Source organism: Coregonus clupeaformis, unplaced genomic scaffold (assembly GCF_020615455.1).
Source record: "Coregonus clupeaformis isolate EN_2021a unplaced genomic scaffold, ASM2061545v1 scaf1800, whole genome shotgun sequence".
NCBI lineage: Eukaryota > Metazoa > Chordata > Actinopteri > Salmoniformes > Salmonidae > Coregonus > Coregonus clupeaformis.
In genome coordinates, this window is record NW_025535254.1 from 55,925 (window position 1) to 75,704 (window position 19,780).

At 42.8% G+C, this 19,780-nt stretch overlaps 1 protein-coding gene across 3 annotated transcripts in view; it reads right to left on the reverse strand.

Annotated features, from left to right (window-relative positions):
• LOC121561144 (NACHT, LRR and PYD domains-containing protein 1 homolog) overlaps positions 1 to 19,780 on the reverse strand; it is a 47,415-nt gene that overhangs the window by 2,367 nt on the left and 25,268 nt on the right. For 2 of the 3 annotated variants that reach the window (XM_045218783.1, XM_045218782.1), the window contains exons 11-13: positions 19,715 to 19,744; positions 17,266 to 17,548; positions 16,133 to 16,172 (exon numbers count right to left, since the gene is read on the reverse strand). In XM_045218783.1, coding sequence (XP_045074718.1) covers positions 16,166 to 16,172; positions 17,266 to 17,548; positions 19,715 to 19,744 — 320 coding nt within the window. In that variant the 3' untranslated portion in view covers positions 16,133 to 16,165. Of the gene's footprint in view, positions 1 to 16,132; positions 16,173 to 17,265; positions 17,549 to 19,714; positions 19,745 to 19,780 lie in introns of those variants that run through there. The other variant, XM_045218785.1, reaches the window with a different exon arrangement.

A 19,780-nucleotide genomic window follows, 5' to 3' on the forward strand; every position in this document is an offset into this window, starting at 1 on the left:
ACTCCATGTTCCTCTACATGAAGAATCTTCATCTCATTCCTCAGGGAAGGGTTGGTCCCTGAACAACACAATAAAAAGGGAGACAGAAAGACAAATATTATATTATTCATCCAACTAAATCACAAAGAATATGCAGTATCAGATCACAGTAAATAAACTCCCAGAATAGTTCATTCATTAATTCCAGGAAGTGAAACTCAGTTACATGGAAATGTCTTTCTGAATACTATGTCTATATGGTTTTACCTAAACAGACAAAGTGTGGCAGATGAACTTCCTCCAGTTCACCTAACTCCATAGTGATGTCCAGCAATGGACCACCTTGTCCGTACTGCATGTCTTTCAGAAGGTGACTGTAGGGGATACCAGTTCCTGAAGTGATACTTCAGAATGACATCTCTCTCACACACCCAGCGGAGCCCAGACACTGTGCACTCATAACGCCCTTTGGGTGTCCTGTGCCTGAGGGCAACAACAAGATATGGTAGAGAGGGTCAATCGTCAAATGGAGAGGTTGGATTAGAAGCCTATTCCCAAAGGTAATGGGGAAATACACTAGCAAGTGGAATTAAATGTTAAAAGTAGTTATTTTACCTGAACATTGTCACTCCCTGGACAGTGGAAGTCAAGGGTTCAATCTGAAGCCAGTGTGTGGAGTCCTGAACAAGGACAAGCATGTCAGTTATACATATGGGGCCAGTTTCCTGGACACAGATTGAGTGTAGTGCTGGAATTAAAGCATGATCAATGGAGGTTTCAATAGAACGTTCTTTAAGGTCCAGGACTAGGCTTATTCTGTGTCCGGGAAACTGGCCCATTAACTGGTTAACTAATCTAATGTATTTATTCAATGTTACATGGAATGCTGGTGATTGATCCAATTAAACTGTCTAATGAAACAATATGACAACAGTTAAAATCCTGCATTCCTACAAGCAGAACACAGGACTGTCTATATCCCAGTATGAATGGTTGGTCAGTACACACCTGGCTTTCAGACTGTGTTTATATTACTAAAGCAGAACACAGGACTGTCTATATCCCAGTATGAATGGTTGGTCAGTACACACCTGGCTTTCAGACTGTGTTTATATTACTAAAGCAGAACACAGGAATGTCTATATCCCAGTATGAATGGTTGGTCAGTACACACCCTGGCTTTCAGACTGTGTTTATATTATAAAGCAGAACACAGGGCTGTCTATATCCCAGTATGAATGGTTGGTCAGTACACACCTGGCTTTCAGACTGTGCCTGACTCCTGAAGGTATGTAAAAGTGAGAATTGACATTATGACTTACCTCAACATGGTCACAAGTCTTACAGCTCTGAGGAATCCCCTGAAGTCAAAAGTAGTTGTTATTTAAAACGGACAATCTCATGTAATAATGAATTAATAAATATTAAACAGACTTGTAATAAAAATGAATGTAAGTGAGCAACAGTCTCAGAATGTACACTCATTATCATACCATAATCTGACATTAGTGTTATATTAATGAATGTTTGTGGAAGCAGGAAACAACATGGTTCTGGTCCATGTTTTGGAGATGTTAGGGGCCTAATTTCTGGTAGATCCCAGGATGAGAGCTTAAAGGTAGAGTCAGCTAAATTATGTTGTACGAGCAGCACCGCAGATATTGTGATGAGCAAGATGCCTGACTTCTCTCTCACACAGTATCTGCCCATGTGCACGGGTTCTCTTCACTCTCTTACAGGCGTGGTAGCCACGGGACCAAAACAGAGGAGTTTAGCATCGTGCTCCAACGCCCTTAGTTGTTGTAGAAGTTTACCCACTATGATGTTTACTTTGTGCATCTACATCATATTGCTGACTCTACCTTTAAGTTTGTTTTGACCAAATAGATCATGATTGTGTTCCTTGCCTGGGACTCACCTAACGCATTAATCATATTTTGATTTTAAAACAATTATCAGTTAACACTCACATATCTGGTCTCTGGTGTTCTCTGGTCCAGGCTTGATACAACACTCTCCACCATGGTCTCTGCTGTTGGGAAAAGCAGAAGGATAGACTGTGATTAAACTAAATACAACTGATAAAGGCTTTATATAGCATACATACAGTCTTCATAAGCAATACAAAGGGTGTATAAAGGGTGACAGAACAGCTCCCTATGTAGGGTGCAATGCCAAATGTGACACAACACTATGTCAACTTCCATGAAGTCAATACTGATGGTGACATTACAGGTGACATTGCTTATCTTGATGAAAGCCCCTAGAGACGTGAAGTCATCAGGTATCATTTTAACAGGTTCTGATGCCCTCTTGTGGTTAGAGTGAAACAACTTGCGGTAACTCTCTGTGGTTCTAAATCAATAGTTGTTTTGTGGTCCGAAAATGTCGGAAACATTAACTTGCTTTGACCATGATGTAGGTTATGTAACTGTCTGTTACATAGAATATGCTTTGTGGACTTAACCGGACAGTGATTTTACGCACGCACCTCTACTGGTGTGACCTCATAATTGGCGTGGATGCAATTTGGACCCCCAAGCTTTAGGCTTCTGTAGGACTGAACCTGCCGAGTTGATGTATGAGCTTCGGAATGTTTTAATTATAGGCTATGCCCGGGCTTTTCTCCGTTTATTTCACCATTTGTATCATGTTAAATATCAGCCACTATCGAGAGCAACCGTCAGTAAAACCCACATACATTTATAACTGTCACTTTAGTGTTCGTTTTCTTCAATGTGTAGCTTACATTTTGCATCATTCCATTCTGTTTCCCTTTCTTTCCTCTGTCACGTCAGTGTAAGTTGTTCCTGAGGGTCGTTAGCATTAGGCTAACGTTGTGCAAGAATTTAGGACATGTAGCCTGTTTGAATCATTGTGGAACTCAGACCACACGTAGCAGGTTAAACCTGTAGCCTGGTTCACGGTTCACGACGACTGAACCGGTTTTCCATACAGTTCCATTGATTAGTGAGAATTAGGGTAAATGTATAGGACCCCCTATTCAACCCCCTATTGTACACTTTTTTCCACCTTCCAATATTTTATGGATTGAACTTGGAATATGACAACTTTCAGGATGAATCAAAACCACTGTATTTTTACTTAATTTTGCAATATATTGCGTAGTGTGTAAAGGTTCTCCAAACCAGTTTTTTATGATTCATACATACTTTCCTAACCCTAAAATGTGCCTAAATAATCTACAAAATCCGAGTATTTTTAATATTCTCAACCCGTTCTCTCGATGTATTCTAGTCTGGCGAAAATATCTAATTAAAGGTACACCGTACTTAAAGGCTTAAAATATATGTACTGAAAACGCTATTTAATGAAAACTCCACCAGAAAATCTGTTGGCCAGCAAGTGGGAGTGTTTTCAACGGTTGAATTACATTTATTCAGCGCACGCAAGGGAACCACGCCTGCAAAACCCGTTATGCAACTTAATAAGGTAAAGTGTGAATAGAAACGATGAGCAGTGCGTAGGAAAGGCGTGCATAAGAAAGGCGTAATTTCATAAGTTGGAATAGTGCCCTTAGTGAATACACCCATGCACCGCTCGAGTTCACATGAGGTGCGATCAGTTTATCTCGTCCGTTGCACCCGGGGCATGTATTCAGAAGAAGTGTGCCGACAACGATTGAACCAGTGGGTAACATTACGCAACGGTGCGCCGGCCAAGTTATATCGAGCGCACAGCAGTGAGCAAAACGGACCACCACCTTTCTGATCGATGTCGCCAGAAAGCATTTTCAACTTGAACTTTGATTTATCCCAACATTTATTTAGTTTCTATGCTATTGTTGCACGTCATTTTTACTTGACTGACTTGTCGAAACAGACTATTTTCTTTATTTAGTGACAGCTTTACATAATTCCGATGCACGTCTTCTAACGTTGTTTCATCACGCGGATAATAATCACGATAATGTGCTGTCAGTCGCCTTTACCAATAATACCCTACCTCATAGCCCTGTAGCCTATAACATCACATCACATTGGATCATATTGATTAGGCTAATTAATATGAATCAACACCAATATAAATAAGACTAAACTCATCATTCTTGAAAGTTGAAATCAGTATTGTATTAACTTTACATTTCTGTAGATGTCTTACCCCTAAATCATCTGTCTCTCTATGATAGCCTAACTTCTCCAGAACACTTTTCTACATTAAATTGTAAAAGAAAGCGACAGACCTCTGATGTTTTTGTCTTCTACCTGTAAAGTCAATTTCTTCCTCTACTTCCTTATACTACCTATGTTGGGACATGAGGTGGAGGGAGGGGAGAGGTGCAGGAGGGAGGGAGGGAGGAGAGAGGGAGAGGTGGGGGGAGAGAGGGAGAGGTGGAGGGAGAGAGGGTGGAGGGGGGGGAGGAGAGGTGGAGATTGAGCATAGTGCAATATCAAAAGTAGTGCACTATATAGGGAAAAGGGTGTCATTTGAGAGTACGTACTCTATACACTGTGTAGTAACATAGGACCTTAGAGCTTATTGACATAGGATCTGTCTCTCTCTCTAACACACACACACACACACACACACACACACACACACACACACACACACACACACACACACACACACACCTTAACAGCGGTGACTACACTACATTTACAACTTGCGGTAACTCTCTGTGGTTCTAAATCAATAGTTGTTTAGTGGTCGGAAACATTAACTTGCTTGACCATGATGTAGGTCATGTAACTGTCTGTTACATAGAATATGCTTTGTGGACTTAACTGGACAGAAGTTGCTCTCCGGTTTTGTGATAAAACAAAGGTGTGGTTGAATTTATTCTGCCACTGTGTCTTCTTATTGTCTCGGCCTTTAGGCCTAAAGTCTATTTCAGGGTCACAAGGCATATGAATTAAGCTTCCCCAGTGATTTTACGCACGCACCTCTACTGGTGTGACCTCATAATAGGCGTGGATGCAATTTGGACACCCAAGCTTTAGGCTTCTGTAGGGCTGAACCTGCCGAGTTGATGTATGAGCTTCGGAATGTTTTAATTATAGGCTGTGCCCGGGCTTTTCTCCGTTTATTTTACAATTTGTATCATGTTAAATATAAACCACTATCGACAGCAACCGTCAGTAAAACCCACATACATTTATAACTGTCACTTTAGTGTTCGTTTTCTTCCATTTGAAGCTTAGATTTTGCATCATTTTTGCATCGTGTGTAAAGGTTCTCCAAACCAGTTTTTTTATGATTCATACATACTTTCCTAACCCTAAAATGTGCCTAAATAATCTACAAAATCCGAGTATTTTTTATATTCTCAACCCGTTCTCTCGATGTATTCAATTCTGTCGAAAAAAATCTAATTAAAGGTACACCGTACTTAAAGGCTTAAAATATATGTACTGAAAACGCTATTTAATGAAAACTCCACCAGAAAATCTGTTGGCCAGCAAGTGAGAGTGTTTTCAGCGGTTGAATTACATTTAGTCAGCGCACGCAAGGGAACCACGCCTGCAAAACCCGTTATGCAACTTAATAAGGTAAAGTGTGAACAGAAACGATGAGCAGTGCGTAGGAAAGGCGTGCATAAGAAAGGCGTAATTTCATAAATTGGAATAGTGCCCTTAGTGAATACACCCATGCACTGCTCGGGTTCACATGAGGTACGATCAGTTTATCTCGTCCGTTGCACCGGGGCATGTATTCAGATGAAAGGTGTGCCGACAACGATTGAACCAGTGGGTAACATTACGCAACGGTGCGCCGGCCAAGTTATATCGAGCGCACAGCAGTGAGCAAAACGGACCACCACCTTTCTGATCCATGTCGCCAGAAAGCATTTTCAACTTGAACTTTGATTTATCCCAACATTTATTTAGTTTCTATGCTATTGTTGCACGTCATTTTTACTTGACTGACTTGTCGAAACAGACTATTTTCTTTATTTAGTGACAGCTTTACATAATTCCGATGCACGTCTTCTAACGTTGTTTCATCACGCGGATAATAATCACGATAATGTGCTGTCAGTCGCCTTTACCAATAATACCCTACCTCATAGCCCTGTAGCCTATAACATCACATCACATTGGATCATATTGATTAGGCTAATTAATGTGAATCAACACCAATATAAAATTGTCAAAGACTCCAGCCACCCTAGTCATAGACTGTTCTCCCTGCTACCGCACGGCAAGCGGTACCGGAGTGCCAAGTCTAGGTCCAAAAGACTTCTCAACAGCTTCTACCCCCAAGCCATAAGACTCCTGAACAGCTAATCATGGCTACCCGGACTATTTGCACTGCCCCCCCCACCCCATCCTTTTTACGCTGCTGCTACTCTGTTAATTATTTATGCATAGTCACTTTAACTCTACCCACATGTACATATTACTTCAACTATCTCAACTAGCCGGTGCCCCCGCACATTGACTCTGCACCGGTACCCCCCTGTATATATAGCCTCCCTACTGTTATTTTATTTTACTTCTGCTCTTTTTTCTCAACACTTTTTTGTTGTTGTTTTATTTTTACTTTTTTTGTTAAAAATAAATGCACTGTTGGTTAAGGGCTGTAAGGAAGCATTTCACTGTAATGTCTGCACCTGTTGTATTCGGCGCATGTGACCAATACAATTTGATTTGATTTATAAATAAGACTAAACTCATCATTCTTGAAAGTTGAAATCAGTATTGTATTAACTTTATAATTCTGCAGATGTCTTACCCTTAAATCATCTGTCTCTCTATGATAGCCTAACTTCTCCAGAACACTTTTCTACATTAAATTGTAAAAGAAAGCTACAGACCTCTGATGTTTTTGTCTTCTCCCTGTAAAGTCCATTTCTTCCTCTACTTCCTTATACTTCCTATGTTGGGACATGAGGTGGAGGGAGGGGAGAGGTAGAGGGAGAGGTGGCGAGGTGGAGGGAGGGAGGGAGGGAGGGAGTGAGAGGTGGAGGGAGGGAGAGGTGGGGGAGGGAGAGGTGGAGGGAGGGGGGAGGAGTAGAGAGGGAGGGAGTGAGAGGTGGAGGGAGAGGTGGCGAGAGGGAGGGGGAGGGGAGGGAGAGGTGGGGGGAGGAGAGGGGAGGGAGGGAGAGGTGGGCGGAGGGAGAGGGGGAGGAGAGAGGAGAGAGTGGAGGGAGGGAGAGGTGGGAGGGGGGAGAGGTGGGGAGGGAGGGAGAGGTGGGGAGGGAGGAGGGAGAGGTGGAGGGAGGAGGAGAGGTGTGGGAGAGGTGGGGGGAGAGAGGAAGAGGTGGGGGGGGATGGAGGGGGTGGAGGGAGGGAGGGTGGAGGGAGGGAGGGAGAGGTGGAGATTGAGCATAGTGCAATATCAAAAGTAGTGCACTATATAGGGAAAAGGGTGTCATTTGAGAGTACGTACTCTATACACTGTGTAGTAACATAGGACCTTAGAGCTTATTGACATAGGATCTGTCTCTCTCTCTAACACACACACACACAGACACACACAAACACACACACACACACACACACACACCTTAACAGCGGTGACTACACTACATTTACAACTTGCGGTAACTCTCTGTGGTTCTAAATCAATAGTTGTTTAGTGGTCGGAAACATTAACTTGCTTGACCATGATGTAGGTCAATGTCTGTTACATAGAATATGCATTGTGGACTTAACTGGACAGAAGTTGCTCTCCGGTTTTGTGATAAAACAAAGGTGTGGTTGAATTTATTCTGCCACTGTGTCTTCTTATTGTCTCGGCCTTTAGGCCTACAGTCTATTTCACGGTCACAAGGCATATGAATTAACAGTGATTTTACACACGCACCTCTACTGGTGTGACCTCATAATAGGCGTGGATGCAATTTGGACACCCAAGCTTTAGGCTTCTGTAGGGCTGAACCTGCCGAGTTGATGTATGAGCTTCGGAATGTTTTAATTATAGGCTATGCCCGGGCTTTTCTCCGTTTATTTTACCATTTGTATCAAGTTAAATATAAACCACTATCGACGGCAACCGTCAGTAAAACCCACATACATTTATAACTGTCACTTTAGTGTTCGTTTTCTTCCATTTGAAGCTTAGATTTTGCATCATTTTTGCATCGTGTGTAAAGGTTCTCCAAACCAGTTTTTTATGATTCATACATACTTTCCTAACCCTAAAATGTGCCTAAATAATCTACAAAATCAGAGTATTTTTTATATTTTGAACCCGTTCTCAAGATGTATTCTAGTCTGTCGACAAAAATCTAATTAAAGGTACACCGTCCTTAATGGCTTAAGATAAATGTACTGAAAACGCAAGCAAGTGGGAGTGTTTTCAGCGGTTGAATTACATTTATTCAGCGCACGCAAGGCAACCACGCCTGCAAAGCCCGTTATGCAACTTAATAAGGTAAAGTGTGAATAGAAACAATGAGCAGCGCGTAGGAAAGGCGTGCATAAGAAAGACGTAATTTCATAAGTTGGAATAGTGGAGAGGGAGGGAGAGGTGGAGGGAGGGAGGGAGGGGGAGGGAGGGGTGAGGGAGGGGGAGGGAGGAGGGGGTGGGAGGAGGGAGGGGGTGGGAGGGAGGGAGGGAGGGAGAGGTGGAGGGAGGGAGAGAGGGAGGGAGGGAGAGGTGGGAGGGAGGGAGGGAGAGGTGGGTGGAGGGAGGGAGGGAGGGAGGGAGGGGTGGAGGGAGGGAGGGAGGGAGGGGGTGGAGGGAGGGAGGGAGGGAGGGGGTGGAGAGAGGGAGGGAGAGGTGGAGGGAGGGAGAGAGAGAGGGAGGGAGAGGTGGAGGGAGGGAGAGAGGGAGGGAGAGGTGTCAAAGGACACCAGAAACAAAATTGTAGACCTGCACCAGGCTGGGAAGCCTGAATCTGCAATAGGTAAGCAGCTTGGTTTGAAGAAATCAACTGTGGGAGCAATTATTAGGAAATGGAAGACATACAAGACCACTCGATCTGGGGCTCCACGCAAGATCTCACCCCGTGGGGTCAAAATGATCACAAGAACGGTGAGCAAAAATCCCAGAACCACACGGGGGGACCTAGTGAATGACCTGCAGAGAGCTGGGACCAAAGTAACAAAGCCTACCATCAGTAACACACTACGGCGCCAGGGACTCAAATCCTGCAGTGCCAGACGTGTCCCCCTGCTTAAGCCAGTACATGTCCAGGCCCGTCTGAAGTTTGCTAGAGTGCATTTGGATGATCCAGAAGAGGATTGGGAGAATGTCATATGGTCAGATGAAACCAAAATAGAACATTTTGGTAAAAACTCAACTCGTCGTGTTTGGAGGACAAAGAATGCTGAGTTGCATCCAAAAACACCATACCTACTGTGAAGCATGGGGGTGGAAACATCATGCTTTGGGGCTGTTTTTCTGCAAAGGGACCAGGACGACTGATCCGTGTAAAGGAAAGAATGAATGTGGCCATGTATCGTCAGATTTTGAGTGAAAACCTCCTTCCATCAGCAAGGGCATTGAAGATGAAACGTGGCTGGGTCTTTCAGCATGACAATGATCCCAAACACACCGCCCGGGCAACGAAGGAATGGCTTCGTAAGAAGCATTTCAAGGTCCTGGAGTGGCTTAGCCAGTCTCCAGATCTCAACCCCATAGAAAATCTTTGGAGGGAGTTGAAAGTCCGTGTTGCCCAGCGACAGCCCCAAAACATCACTGCTCTAGAGGAGATCTGCATGGAGGAATGGGCCAAAATACCAGCAACAGTGTGTGAAAACCTTGTGAAGACTTACAGAAAACGTTTGACCTGTGTCATTGCCAACAAAGGGTTTATAACAAAGTATTGAGAAACTTTTGTTATTGACCAAATACTTATTTTCCACCATAATTTGCAAATAAATTCATTAAAAAATCCAATGTGATTTTCTGGAAAAAAATTTTCATTTTGTCTGTCATAGTTGACGTGTACCTATGATGAAAATTACAGGCCTCTCTCATCTTTTTAAGTGGGAGAACTTGCACAATTGGTAGCTGACTAAATACTTCCCCCACTGTATGTAAAGAAAAAAGTATTTAATAAGATTATTTCATTCATTCAGATCTAGGATGTGTTATTTTAGTGTTCCCTTTATTTTTTTGAGCAGTGTATATTTGTTTTTAAACATTTAATCGCAGTGGTGTCAATATACATATTTTTTCTTCATTTAGTGAATTTTATTTTTTTATTTTTTATTTCACCTTTATTTAACCAGGTAAGCCAGTTGAGAACAGGTTCTCATTTACAACTGCGACCTGGCCAAGATAAAGCAAAGCAGTGCGATAAAAACAACAACACAGAGTTACATATGGGGTAAAAAACATAAAGTCAAAAATACAACAGAAAATATATATACAGTGTGTGCAAATGTAGCAAGTTATGGAGGTAAGGCAATAAATAGGCTATAGTGCAAAATAATTACAATAGTATTAACACTGGAATGCTAGATGTGCAAGAGATGATGTGCAAATAGAGATACTGGGGTGCAAAAGAGCAAAATAAATAACAATATAGGGATGAGGTAGTTGGGTGGGCTAATTTCAGATGGGCTGTGTACAGGTGCAGTGATCGGTAAGGTGCTCTGACAACTGATGCTTAAAGTTATTGAGGGAGATAAGAGTCTCCAGCTTCAGAGATTTTTGCAATTCGTTCCAGTCATTGGCAGCAGAGAACAATAACATGACTCATTTCTTTATTTTATTCAGTTCAATCCAGTTCAATTAAACTGAGTCCAATCCATTCAATTCATTTCAACAGAGTCCAATCAAATCAATTCCAATCCATTCAATATGATTCAATTAAGTTCTTACTGGCGATTTCCAGAGAGGTGTAGGTGTGTCCGCAAATGTTGTAATTTATTAAAACTGAACTTGACGTGACAATGTGCTAATCCTCCTGCAACCTTTAGACCATGCGTGCTCACAGTTTCTAGTGGTTGAAGTCTTGCATTGCAAGAAGGCAAAAGTAGCGTAGTAGCTTTGTGCAGATGGGGAATATATGACGAGACTCTTATTCAGAACAAAACAACCGGTAGCCCTAGCTAAATATAATAACAAGATGCAATCATTTGCTGTTAGTGAGAAGAGCGAAAATCGATGTATCTTTACATTCTAAAATAATTAGAAATAGACATATATTTCCTGTTTTTATTTCATTTCCATGATCATTACAGAATAAAGCCTATACTCGCCAAATATCCTATAGGCCTACAACAAGTTAGGATTGGCTACCATTCGTCCCATCTCTCATTTAATAGGACCCACTTCACAGTAGTAAATAGATCAGCTACAGTATTTCCAGCAGCCTATTTTGCTCTATGCGATCCGATCCGAAGCGCAGTTTAACGTTAGAACAGACGATTCACCTTTTCCATTGACGTTTGTAGGCTACGTCTGAATGATGTAATGTGACATTTCTTGCGTAGACAATATTTCATTTATAAACATAATACATTATCATAATCATTGCATAATAAATTCCTCACCTTTTCTGGCCATGATGAGGCTATTATTTAAAGTGTTTGCTCTATGCAGATGACAGGGTGCGCGGCGCGGTTTATAACATACAGCAGAATGGAACAGGTGAACAGACAGATTATCTTTTGTATTGAAGTGTGTAGGCTACCAATAAACTGTAGTTTATTTTTATTTTTTCGAGTAGACAATGTTTCAGAATTTGTGGGCAGGGCAGCATATTTAGTTTCGGGAAAAAGTGAATGCAAAACATTATTGCATTCAAACGATCTGTTTACAGGTCCACAACTATTAGCAGTTGTTTTTGTCTTTCAGAAACGGTCAGATAGACCGACAGCAAATGTCACTGTAAAATAAAACATTCTGGCAACACCTCCAAAGACATTTGATCAAGTTCGCCATGGATATTTCCTTTAGATATACTGTCTAGGCCTAATTCCAATCCTTCCAAAGTATCCAGAAAATAAGGGCGTTATTGTCACCGTAAAAGATGAATGATGGCGTATCTCAGGTGGAGTTATAACGCTAGTTCATGCAGGCACCGTTTTACAACATGTCTGATTTATAACTGCAAACATGAATGCGCCAAGTTTATACATCTCAATGCTTTTGTGCACATTTATCAATTTATAAATATTGTGTAGAATCTATCTTAAAATACAACATATAAACGCAATTTTGTTGGTATGCATAGAAAAAGTGTGATGTATCAACCAATCATATGACGCAAACGTAGGAGATCGCCATTGATAAATACCAGTTGTTCTCAGCCTCAGTTCTTGTGTATTACTTTGGCTATTTAGCATTTAGAAATATATAATTGCCAAGCAGACGCTTATCCAAAAACGATTACAGTCATGTGTGCATACATTTTTGTGTATGGGTGGTCCCGGGATCGAACCCACTACCTTGGCGTTAAGCGGTGCTCTACCAGCTGAGCTACAGAGGACAACGCCCTAATTAACCAGATATGGTCAAAATCATCCCTTTAAAGCCCGTGGGGAATGTACAAAGCCTTAAAATGAAATGAAACAACAAAAGCTAAGAAAAAACTTTTCCTAGACTGAAATAGAGGTGTTAGTGTCACATATTTAATACAATAAATGTTACGAATTTCAGTTTAAAAAAAGAAAATCACTATCATCATTGCGGGACTTTTATTTTGAAGGAAAATCGCCGAGGTCACGACCTTTTTCTTTCTAGGTCTTGTTTATTCATACTGGCGGAACGGAGGTGAAGCGAAGTAGCGGCTCCATTGATCTACAATAAGAGGTAGACCCGTTCCTCTACTTCATTATAAATGGACTTCCTATTTCAACACAGTGGGCGGATTCAACACCCATAGGTTCATGTAAAGTCTTCATACACTTAATACAAGTATTCAGCCTATAAGTTAAGATTCTATCTAGTAAAACTGCAATTACATTTTTGTATTTAATGAGGTGATGTTTTGCAGTGCTACCAGGAGGGGCAGTGTGACACAACAACCAGGTTTGGCAGAAGGACTCCAGACCAGTGGTTCCCAACCTGTGGTCCTTGGGGGGTGGTGCAGGTGGACCTCAATTACTTTTTAGATTGTAGTATTTTATTATTCAAAAATAATAATAGTTGGGAGTATTAATGGTATTATAAGCAATTTTACATTTCTTTTCACAATGCAACTAGTTTATAATAATAATAATATACCTTTACAGGCTTTGTTACATTCACATCTAGTGATAGAATTTGACCGGCAATATATTTGATGTGAAAAAAGAACAGTGACTCCGTGAATGGTGGTCCTCAAGAGCTTTGGACAGTGATTTGATGGTCTCCAGAATGGGAAAGTTTGGGAACCGCTGAGCTAGACAGTCACATCTGTGTGGTAACATGATAGGATGGAAAACCAATGATATACAATGATTCTGCTAACCCAAAACAGACTGATTATAATGTATAGTATATGAAGTTACATTGAACTAATCACAGTAATAAGAGACCAACTCACACACAGTATATACAAAGACACACACAAACACACAAAATACATTCCTAGGTGAAGAAGTGTCTTAGTCCACAGACTAGGAGACAGGCCTCAGCGTCTTCAGATTAGGTGTCTTAGTCCACAGACTAGGAGACAGGCCTCAGCGTCTTCAGATTAGGTGAAGAAGTGTCTTAGTCCACAGACTAGGAGACAGGACTCAGCGTCTTCAGATTAGGTGAAGAAGAGTCTTAGTCCACAGACTAGGAGACAGGCCTCAGCGTCTTCAGATTAGGTGAAGAAGTGTCTTAGTCCACAGACTAGGAGACAGGCCTCAGCGTCTTCAGATTAGGTGAAGAAGAGTCTTAGTCCACAGACTAGGAGACAGGCCTCAGCGTCTTCAGATTAGGTGAAGAAGAGTCTTAGTCCACAGACTAGGAGACAGGCCTCAGCGTCTTCAGATTAGGTGAAGAAGTGTCTTAGTCCAAAGACTAGGAGACAGGCCTCAGCGTCTTCAGATTAGGTGTCTTAGTCCACAGACTAGGAGACAGGCCTCAGCGTCTTCAGATTAGGTGAAGAAGTGTCTTAGTCCACAGACTAGGAGACAGGCCTCAGCGTCTTCAGATTAGGTGAAGAAGAGTCTTAGTCCACAGACTAGGAGACAGGCCTCAGCGTCTTCAGATTAGGTGAAGAAGTGTCTTAGTCCACAGACTAGGAGACAGGCCTCAGCGTCTTCAGATTAGGTGAAGAAGTCTTAGTCCACAGACTAGGAGACAGGCCTCAGCGTCTTCAGATTAGGTGAAGAAGTGTCTTAGTCCACAGACTAGGAGACAGGCCTCAGCGTCTTCAGATTAGGTGAAGAAGTGTCTTAGTCCACAGACTAGGAGACAGGCCTCAGCATCTTCTGATCAGGTGAAGAAGTGTCTTAGTCCACAGACTAGGAGACAGGCCTCAGCGTCTTCAGATTAGGTGTCTTAGTCCACAGACTCAGGAGACAGGCCTCAGCGTCTTCAGATTAGGTGAAGAAGAGTCTTAGTTCACAGACTAGGAGACAGGCCTCAGCGTCTTCAGATTAGGTGAAGAAGTGTCTTAGTCCACAGACTAGGAGACAGGCCTCAGCATCTTCAGATCAGGTGAAGAAGTGTCTTAGTCCACAGACTAGGAGAAAGGCCTCAGCATCTTCAGATTAGGTGAAGAAGAGTCTTAGTCCACAGACTAGGAGACAGGCCTCAGCGTCTTCAGATTAGGTGAAGAAGTGTCTTAGTCCACAGACTAGGAGACAGGCCTCAGCGTCTTCAGATTAGGTGAAGAAGTGTCTTAGTCCACAGACTAGAGACAGGCCTCAGCGTCTTCAGATTAGGTGAAGAAGAGTCTTAGTCCACAGACTAGGAGACAGGCCTCAGCGTCTTCAGATTAGGTGAAGAAGTGTCTTAGTCCACAGACTAGGAGACAGGCCTCAGCGTCTTCAGATTAGGTGAAGAAGAGTCTTAGTCCACAGACTAGGAGACAGGCCTCAGCGTCTTCAGATTAGGTGAAGAAGTGTCTTAGTCCACAGACTAGGAGACAGGCCTCAGCGTCTTCAGATTAGGTGAAGAAGTCTTAGTCCACAGACTAGGAGACAGGCCTCAGCGTCTTCAGATTAGGTGAAGAAGTGTCTTAGTCCACAGACTAGGAGACAGGCCTCAGCGTCTTCAGATTAGGTGAAGAAGTGTCTTAGTCCACAGACTAGGAGACAGGCCTCAGCATCTTCTGATCAGGTGAAGAAGTGTCTTAGTCCACAGACTAGGAGACAGGCCTCAGCGTCTTCAGATTAGGTGTCTTAGTCCACAGACTAGGAGACAGGCCTCAGCGTCTTCAGATTAGGTGAAGAAGAGTCTTAGTCCACAGACTAGGAGACAGGCCTCAGCGTCTTCAGATTAGGTGAAGAAGTGTCTTAGTCCACAGACTAGGAGACAGGCCTCAGCATCTTCAGATCAGGTGAAGAAGTGTCTTAGTCCACAGACTAGGAGAAAGGCCTCAGCGTCTTCAGATTAGGTGAAGAAGTGTCTTAGTCCACAGACTAGGAGACAGGCCTCAGCGTCTTCAGATTAGGTGAAGAAGTGTCTTAGTCCACAGACTAGGAGACAGGCCTCAGCGTCTTCAGATTAGGTGAAGAAGTGTCTTAGTCCACAGACTAGGAGACAGGCCTCAGCGTCTTCAGATTAGGTGAAGAAGTGTCTTAGTCCACAGACTAGGAGACAGGCCTCAGCATCTTCAGATTAGGTGTCTTAGTCCACAGACTAGGAGACAGGCCTCAGCGTCTTCAGATTAGGTGAAGAAGTATCTTAGTCCACAGACTAGGAGACAGGCCTCAGCGTCTTCAGATTAGGTGAAGAAGAGTCTTAGTCCACAGACTAGGAGACAGGCCTCAGCGTCTTCAGATTAGGTGAAGAAGTGTCTTAGTCCACAGACTAGGAGACAGGCCTCAGCATCTTCAGATCAGGTGAAGAAGTGTCTTAGTCCACAGACTAGGAGACAGGCCTCAGCGTCTTCAGATTAGGTGAAGAAGTGTCTTAGTCCACAGACTAGGAGACAGGCCTCAGTGTCTTCAGATTAGGTGAAGAAGTGTCTTAGTCCACAGACTAGGAGACAGGCCTCAGCGTCTTCAGATTAGGTGAAGAAGTGTCTTAGTCCACAGACTAGGAGACAGGCCTCAGCGTCTTCAGATTAGGTGAAGAAGTGTCTTAGTCCACAGGCTAGGAGACAGGCCTCAGCATCTTCAGATCAGGTGAAGAAGTGTCTTAGTCCACAGACTAGGAGACAGGCCTCAGCGTCTTCAGATTAGGTTCTATAAGAAAGAGGATGGAGGAGAAGGGAAGAGAGAGATCAGAAAGTATGGAGGAGAAGGGAAGAGAGAGATCAGAAAGTATGGAGGAGAAGGGGAGAGAGAGATCAGAAAGTAGGGAGGAGAAGGGAAGAGAGAGATCAGAAAGTAGGGAGGAGAAGGGAAGAGAGAGATCAGAAAGTATGGAGGAGAAGGGAAGAGAGAGATCAGAAAGTATGGAGGAGAAGGGAAGAGAGAGATCAGAAAGTATGGAGGAGAAGGGAAGAGAGAGATCAGAAAGTATGGAGGAGAAGGGAAGAGAGAGATCAGAAAGTATGGAGGAGAAGGGGAGAGAGTGATCAGAAAGTATGGAGGAGAAGGGAAGAGAGAGATCAGAAAGTATGGAGGAGAAGGGAAGAGAGAGATCAGAAAGTATGGAGGAGAAGGGAAGAGAGAGATCAGAAAGTATGGAGGAGAAGGGAAGAGAGAGATCAGAAAGTAGAGAGGAGAAGGGAAGAGAGAGATCAGAAAGTATGGAGGAGAAGGGAAGAGAGAGATCAGAAAGTACGGAGGAGAAGGGAGAGAGAGAGATCAGAAAGTATGGAGGAGAAGGGAAGAGAGAGATCAGAAAGTAGAGAGGAGAAGGGAAGAGAGAGATCAGAAAGTATGGAGGAGAAGGGAAGAGAGAGATCAGAAAGTATGGAGGAGAAGGGAAGAGAGAGATCAGAAAGTATGGAGGAGAAGGGGAGAGAGAGATCAGAAAGTATGGAGGAGAAGGGAAGAGAGAGATCAGAAAGTATGGAGGAGAAGGGAAGAGAGAGATCAGAAAGTATGGAGGAGAAGGGGAGAGAGAGATCAGAAAGTATGGAGGAGAAGGGAAGAGAGAGATCAGAAAGTATGGAGGAGAAGGAGGAGTTCCACCTGAGATAATGATGTGATGATGGTCCTATGATGTAACTACAATAAGATAACAGTCATTTATTACAGACAGAAACACAAAAACATGCTTCCATTCTGGAAAAACAGTTCCTCTTTGATCTGGGTAGCTGTGTTTATATTTGACCTATATTTAATCATTACACATATTCAAGGGAGGGAGCAATGAAAACTGTCTTACCTAGATTCACTCAAGTCCTTAACAAGATGGTTTTCATGTTCAACGAGAGCTTTGAGACAAGCTCCCGTCACTTCTGGTCCTTTGGGGATGACTGCTTTCAGTAGTTTTCTCATTCGGTCCTGTTCAGTTGTTTCAGCTGTTATTCTGGAGTGCTCTTCTTCACCAATCATGTTCTTTGACCACAGATCATCTGCTATTGGCATTGAGTTTTTGGTTCGCTGAATTAGTTTAGCCCAGTGTTTCTTCAGAAACTCCTCAGCAGGAATGTCAGGGACTGTTAATGCTGAAGGGGGGAGGTCAATTAAATTAATATGGCTTTAGGGTTAACAGCAGCTGTTTCTACATCTTCCAGTCTCTCCAGTTATCATTCCTCTGATAGTCATTTATTGTAAAGAGCCGACTCCAATTAAAGTCAGTCAATTTAAAATAAAAAATTGAAATAATAATTTTTCCTATTAGGTTTATTGAGAAGTCATTGAAAATAGATGATTAATGTTTTATCAACAATCTACTCAGAATCCTCTAATGTCAAAGTGGGCCTGTCCCCCATACATTCAACATCTGGAAGGTCCCTCAGTCAAGTATCGCATTTCAAGCACAGATTCAACTATATACAAAGACCAGGGATCTTTTAGAAAGCCTCATAAAGAAGGGCAGTGATTGGTAGATGGGTAACAATAACACATCAGACATTGAATATCTCTTTAAGCATGGTCAAGTTAATAATTATCCTGTGGGTGATGTATTAAACCACCCAGACACATCAAAGATGCAGTCGTCCTTCTGAACTGAGCTGCAGGACAGGAAGGAAACTGTTAGTGAAGTCACCATGAGTTAATTGGTGATTTTAAAACAGCTACAGAGTTCAATGTCTGTGACGGGAGAAAACTGAGGATGGATCAACAACATTGTAGTGACTCCACAATAATGACTTAAATGACAGAGTGAAAAGAAGAATACAAAATATACAGAATAAAAAAATATTCCAAAACAGAAATACCTTATCGAAATAAGTATTCAGACCCTTTGCTATGAGACTTGAAATTGAGCTCAGGTGCATATTGTTTCCATTGATCATCCTTGAGATGTTTGAACAACTTGATTGGAGTCCACCTGTGGTACATATAATTGATTGGTCATGTTTGGGAAGGAACACACCTGTCTATATAAGGTCCCACAGTTGACAGTGCATGTCAGAGCAAAAACCAAGCCATGAGGTCGAAATAATTGTCCGTAGAGCTCCGAGACAGGATTGTGTCGAGGCCCAGATCTGGGGAAGGGTACCGAAACAATTCTGCAGCATTGAAGGTATCCAAGAACACAGTGGCCTCTATCATTCTTAAATGGAAGAAGTTTAGAACCACCGAAACTCTTCCTAGAGCTGGCCGCCCGGCCAAACTGAGCAATCGGGGGAGAAGGCCTTGGTCAGGGAGGTGACCAAGAACCTGATGGTCACTCTGAAAGAGCTCCAGAGTTCCTCTGTGGAGATGGGAGAACCTTCCAGAAGGACAACCATCTCTGCAGCACTCCACCAATCAGGCCTTTATGGTAGAGTGGCCAGACGGAAGCACTCCTTAGTAAAAGGCACATGACAGCCCGCTTTGAATTTGCCAAAAGGCACCAAAAGACTCTCAGACCATGAGAAACAAGATTCTCTGGTCTGATGAAACCAAGATTGAACTCTTTGGCCTGAATGCCAAGCGTCACATCTGGAAGAACCCTGGCACCATCCCTACGGTGAAGCATGGTGGTGGCAGCATCATGCTGTTGGGATGTTTTTCAGCGGCAGGGACTGGGAGACTAGTCAGGATCGAGGGAAAGATGAATGGAGCAAAGTACAGAGAGATCCTTGATGAAAACCTGCTCCAGAGCGCTCAGGACCTCAGACTGGGGGTGAAGGTTCACCTTCCAACAGGACAACGACCCTAAGCACACAGCCAAGACAACGCAGGAGTGGCTTCGGGACAAGTCTCTGAATGTCCTTGAGTGGCCCAGCCAGAGCCCGGACTTGAACCTGATCGAACATCTCTGGAGAGACCTGAAAATAGCTGTGCAGCGACGCTCCCCATCCAACCTGACAGAGCTTGAGAGGATCTGCAGAGAAGAATTGGAGAAACTCCCCAAATACAGGTGTGCCAAGAATGTAGCATCATGCCCAAGAAGAATTGATGCTGTAATCGCTGCCAAAGGTGCTTCAACAAAGTACTGAGTAAAGGGTCTGAATACTTATGTAAATGTGATATTTCAGTTTTTTTTAATATATATATACATTTGCAACAATGTCTAAAAACCTGTTTTTGCTTTGTCATTATGGGGTATTTTGTGTAGATTGATGAGGGGGGAAAAACGATTTTATCAATTTTATAATAAGGCTGTAACGTAACAAAATGTGGAACAATTCAAGGGGTCTGAATACTTTCTGAATGCACTGTAACTCATGTTTACTTACTTGTTGAATGGGTGGCAGTGATGTATTCATCTGAAAGATAAACAAAATGAGGTTATATCACTCTAA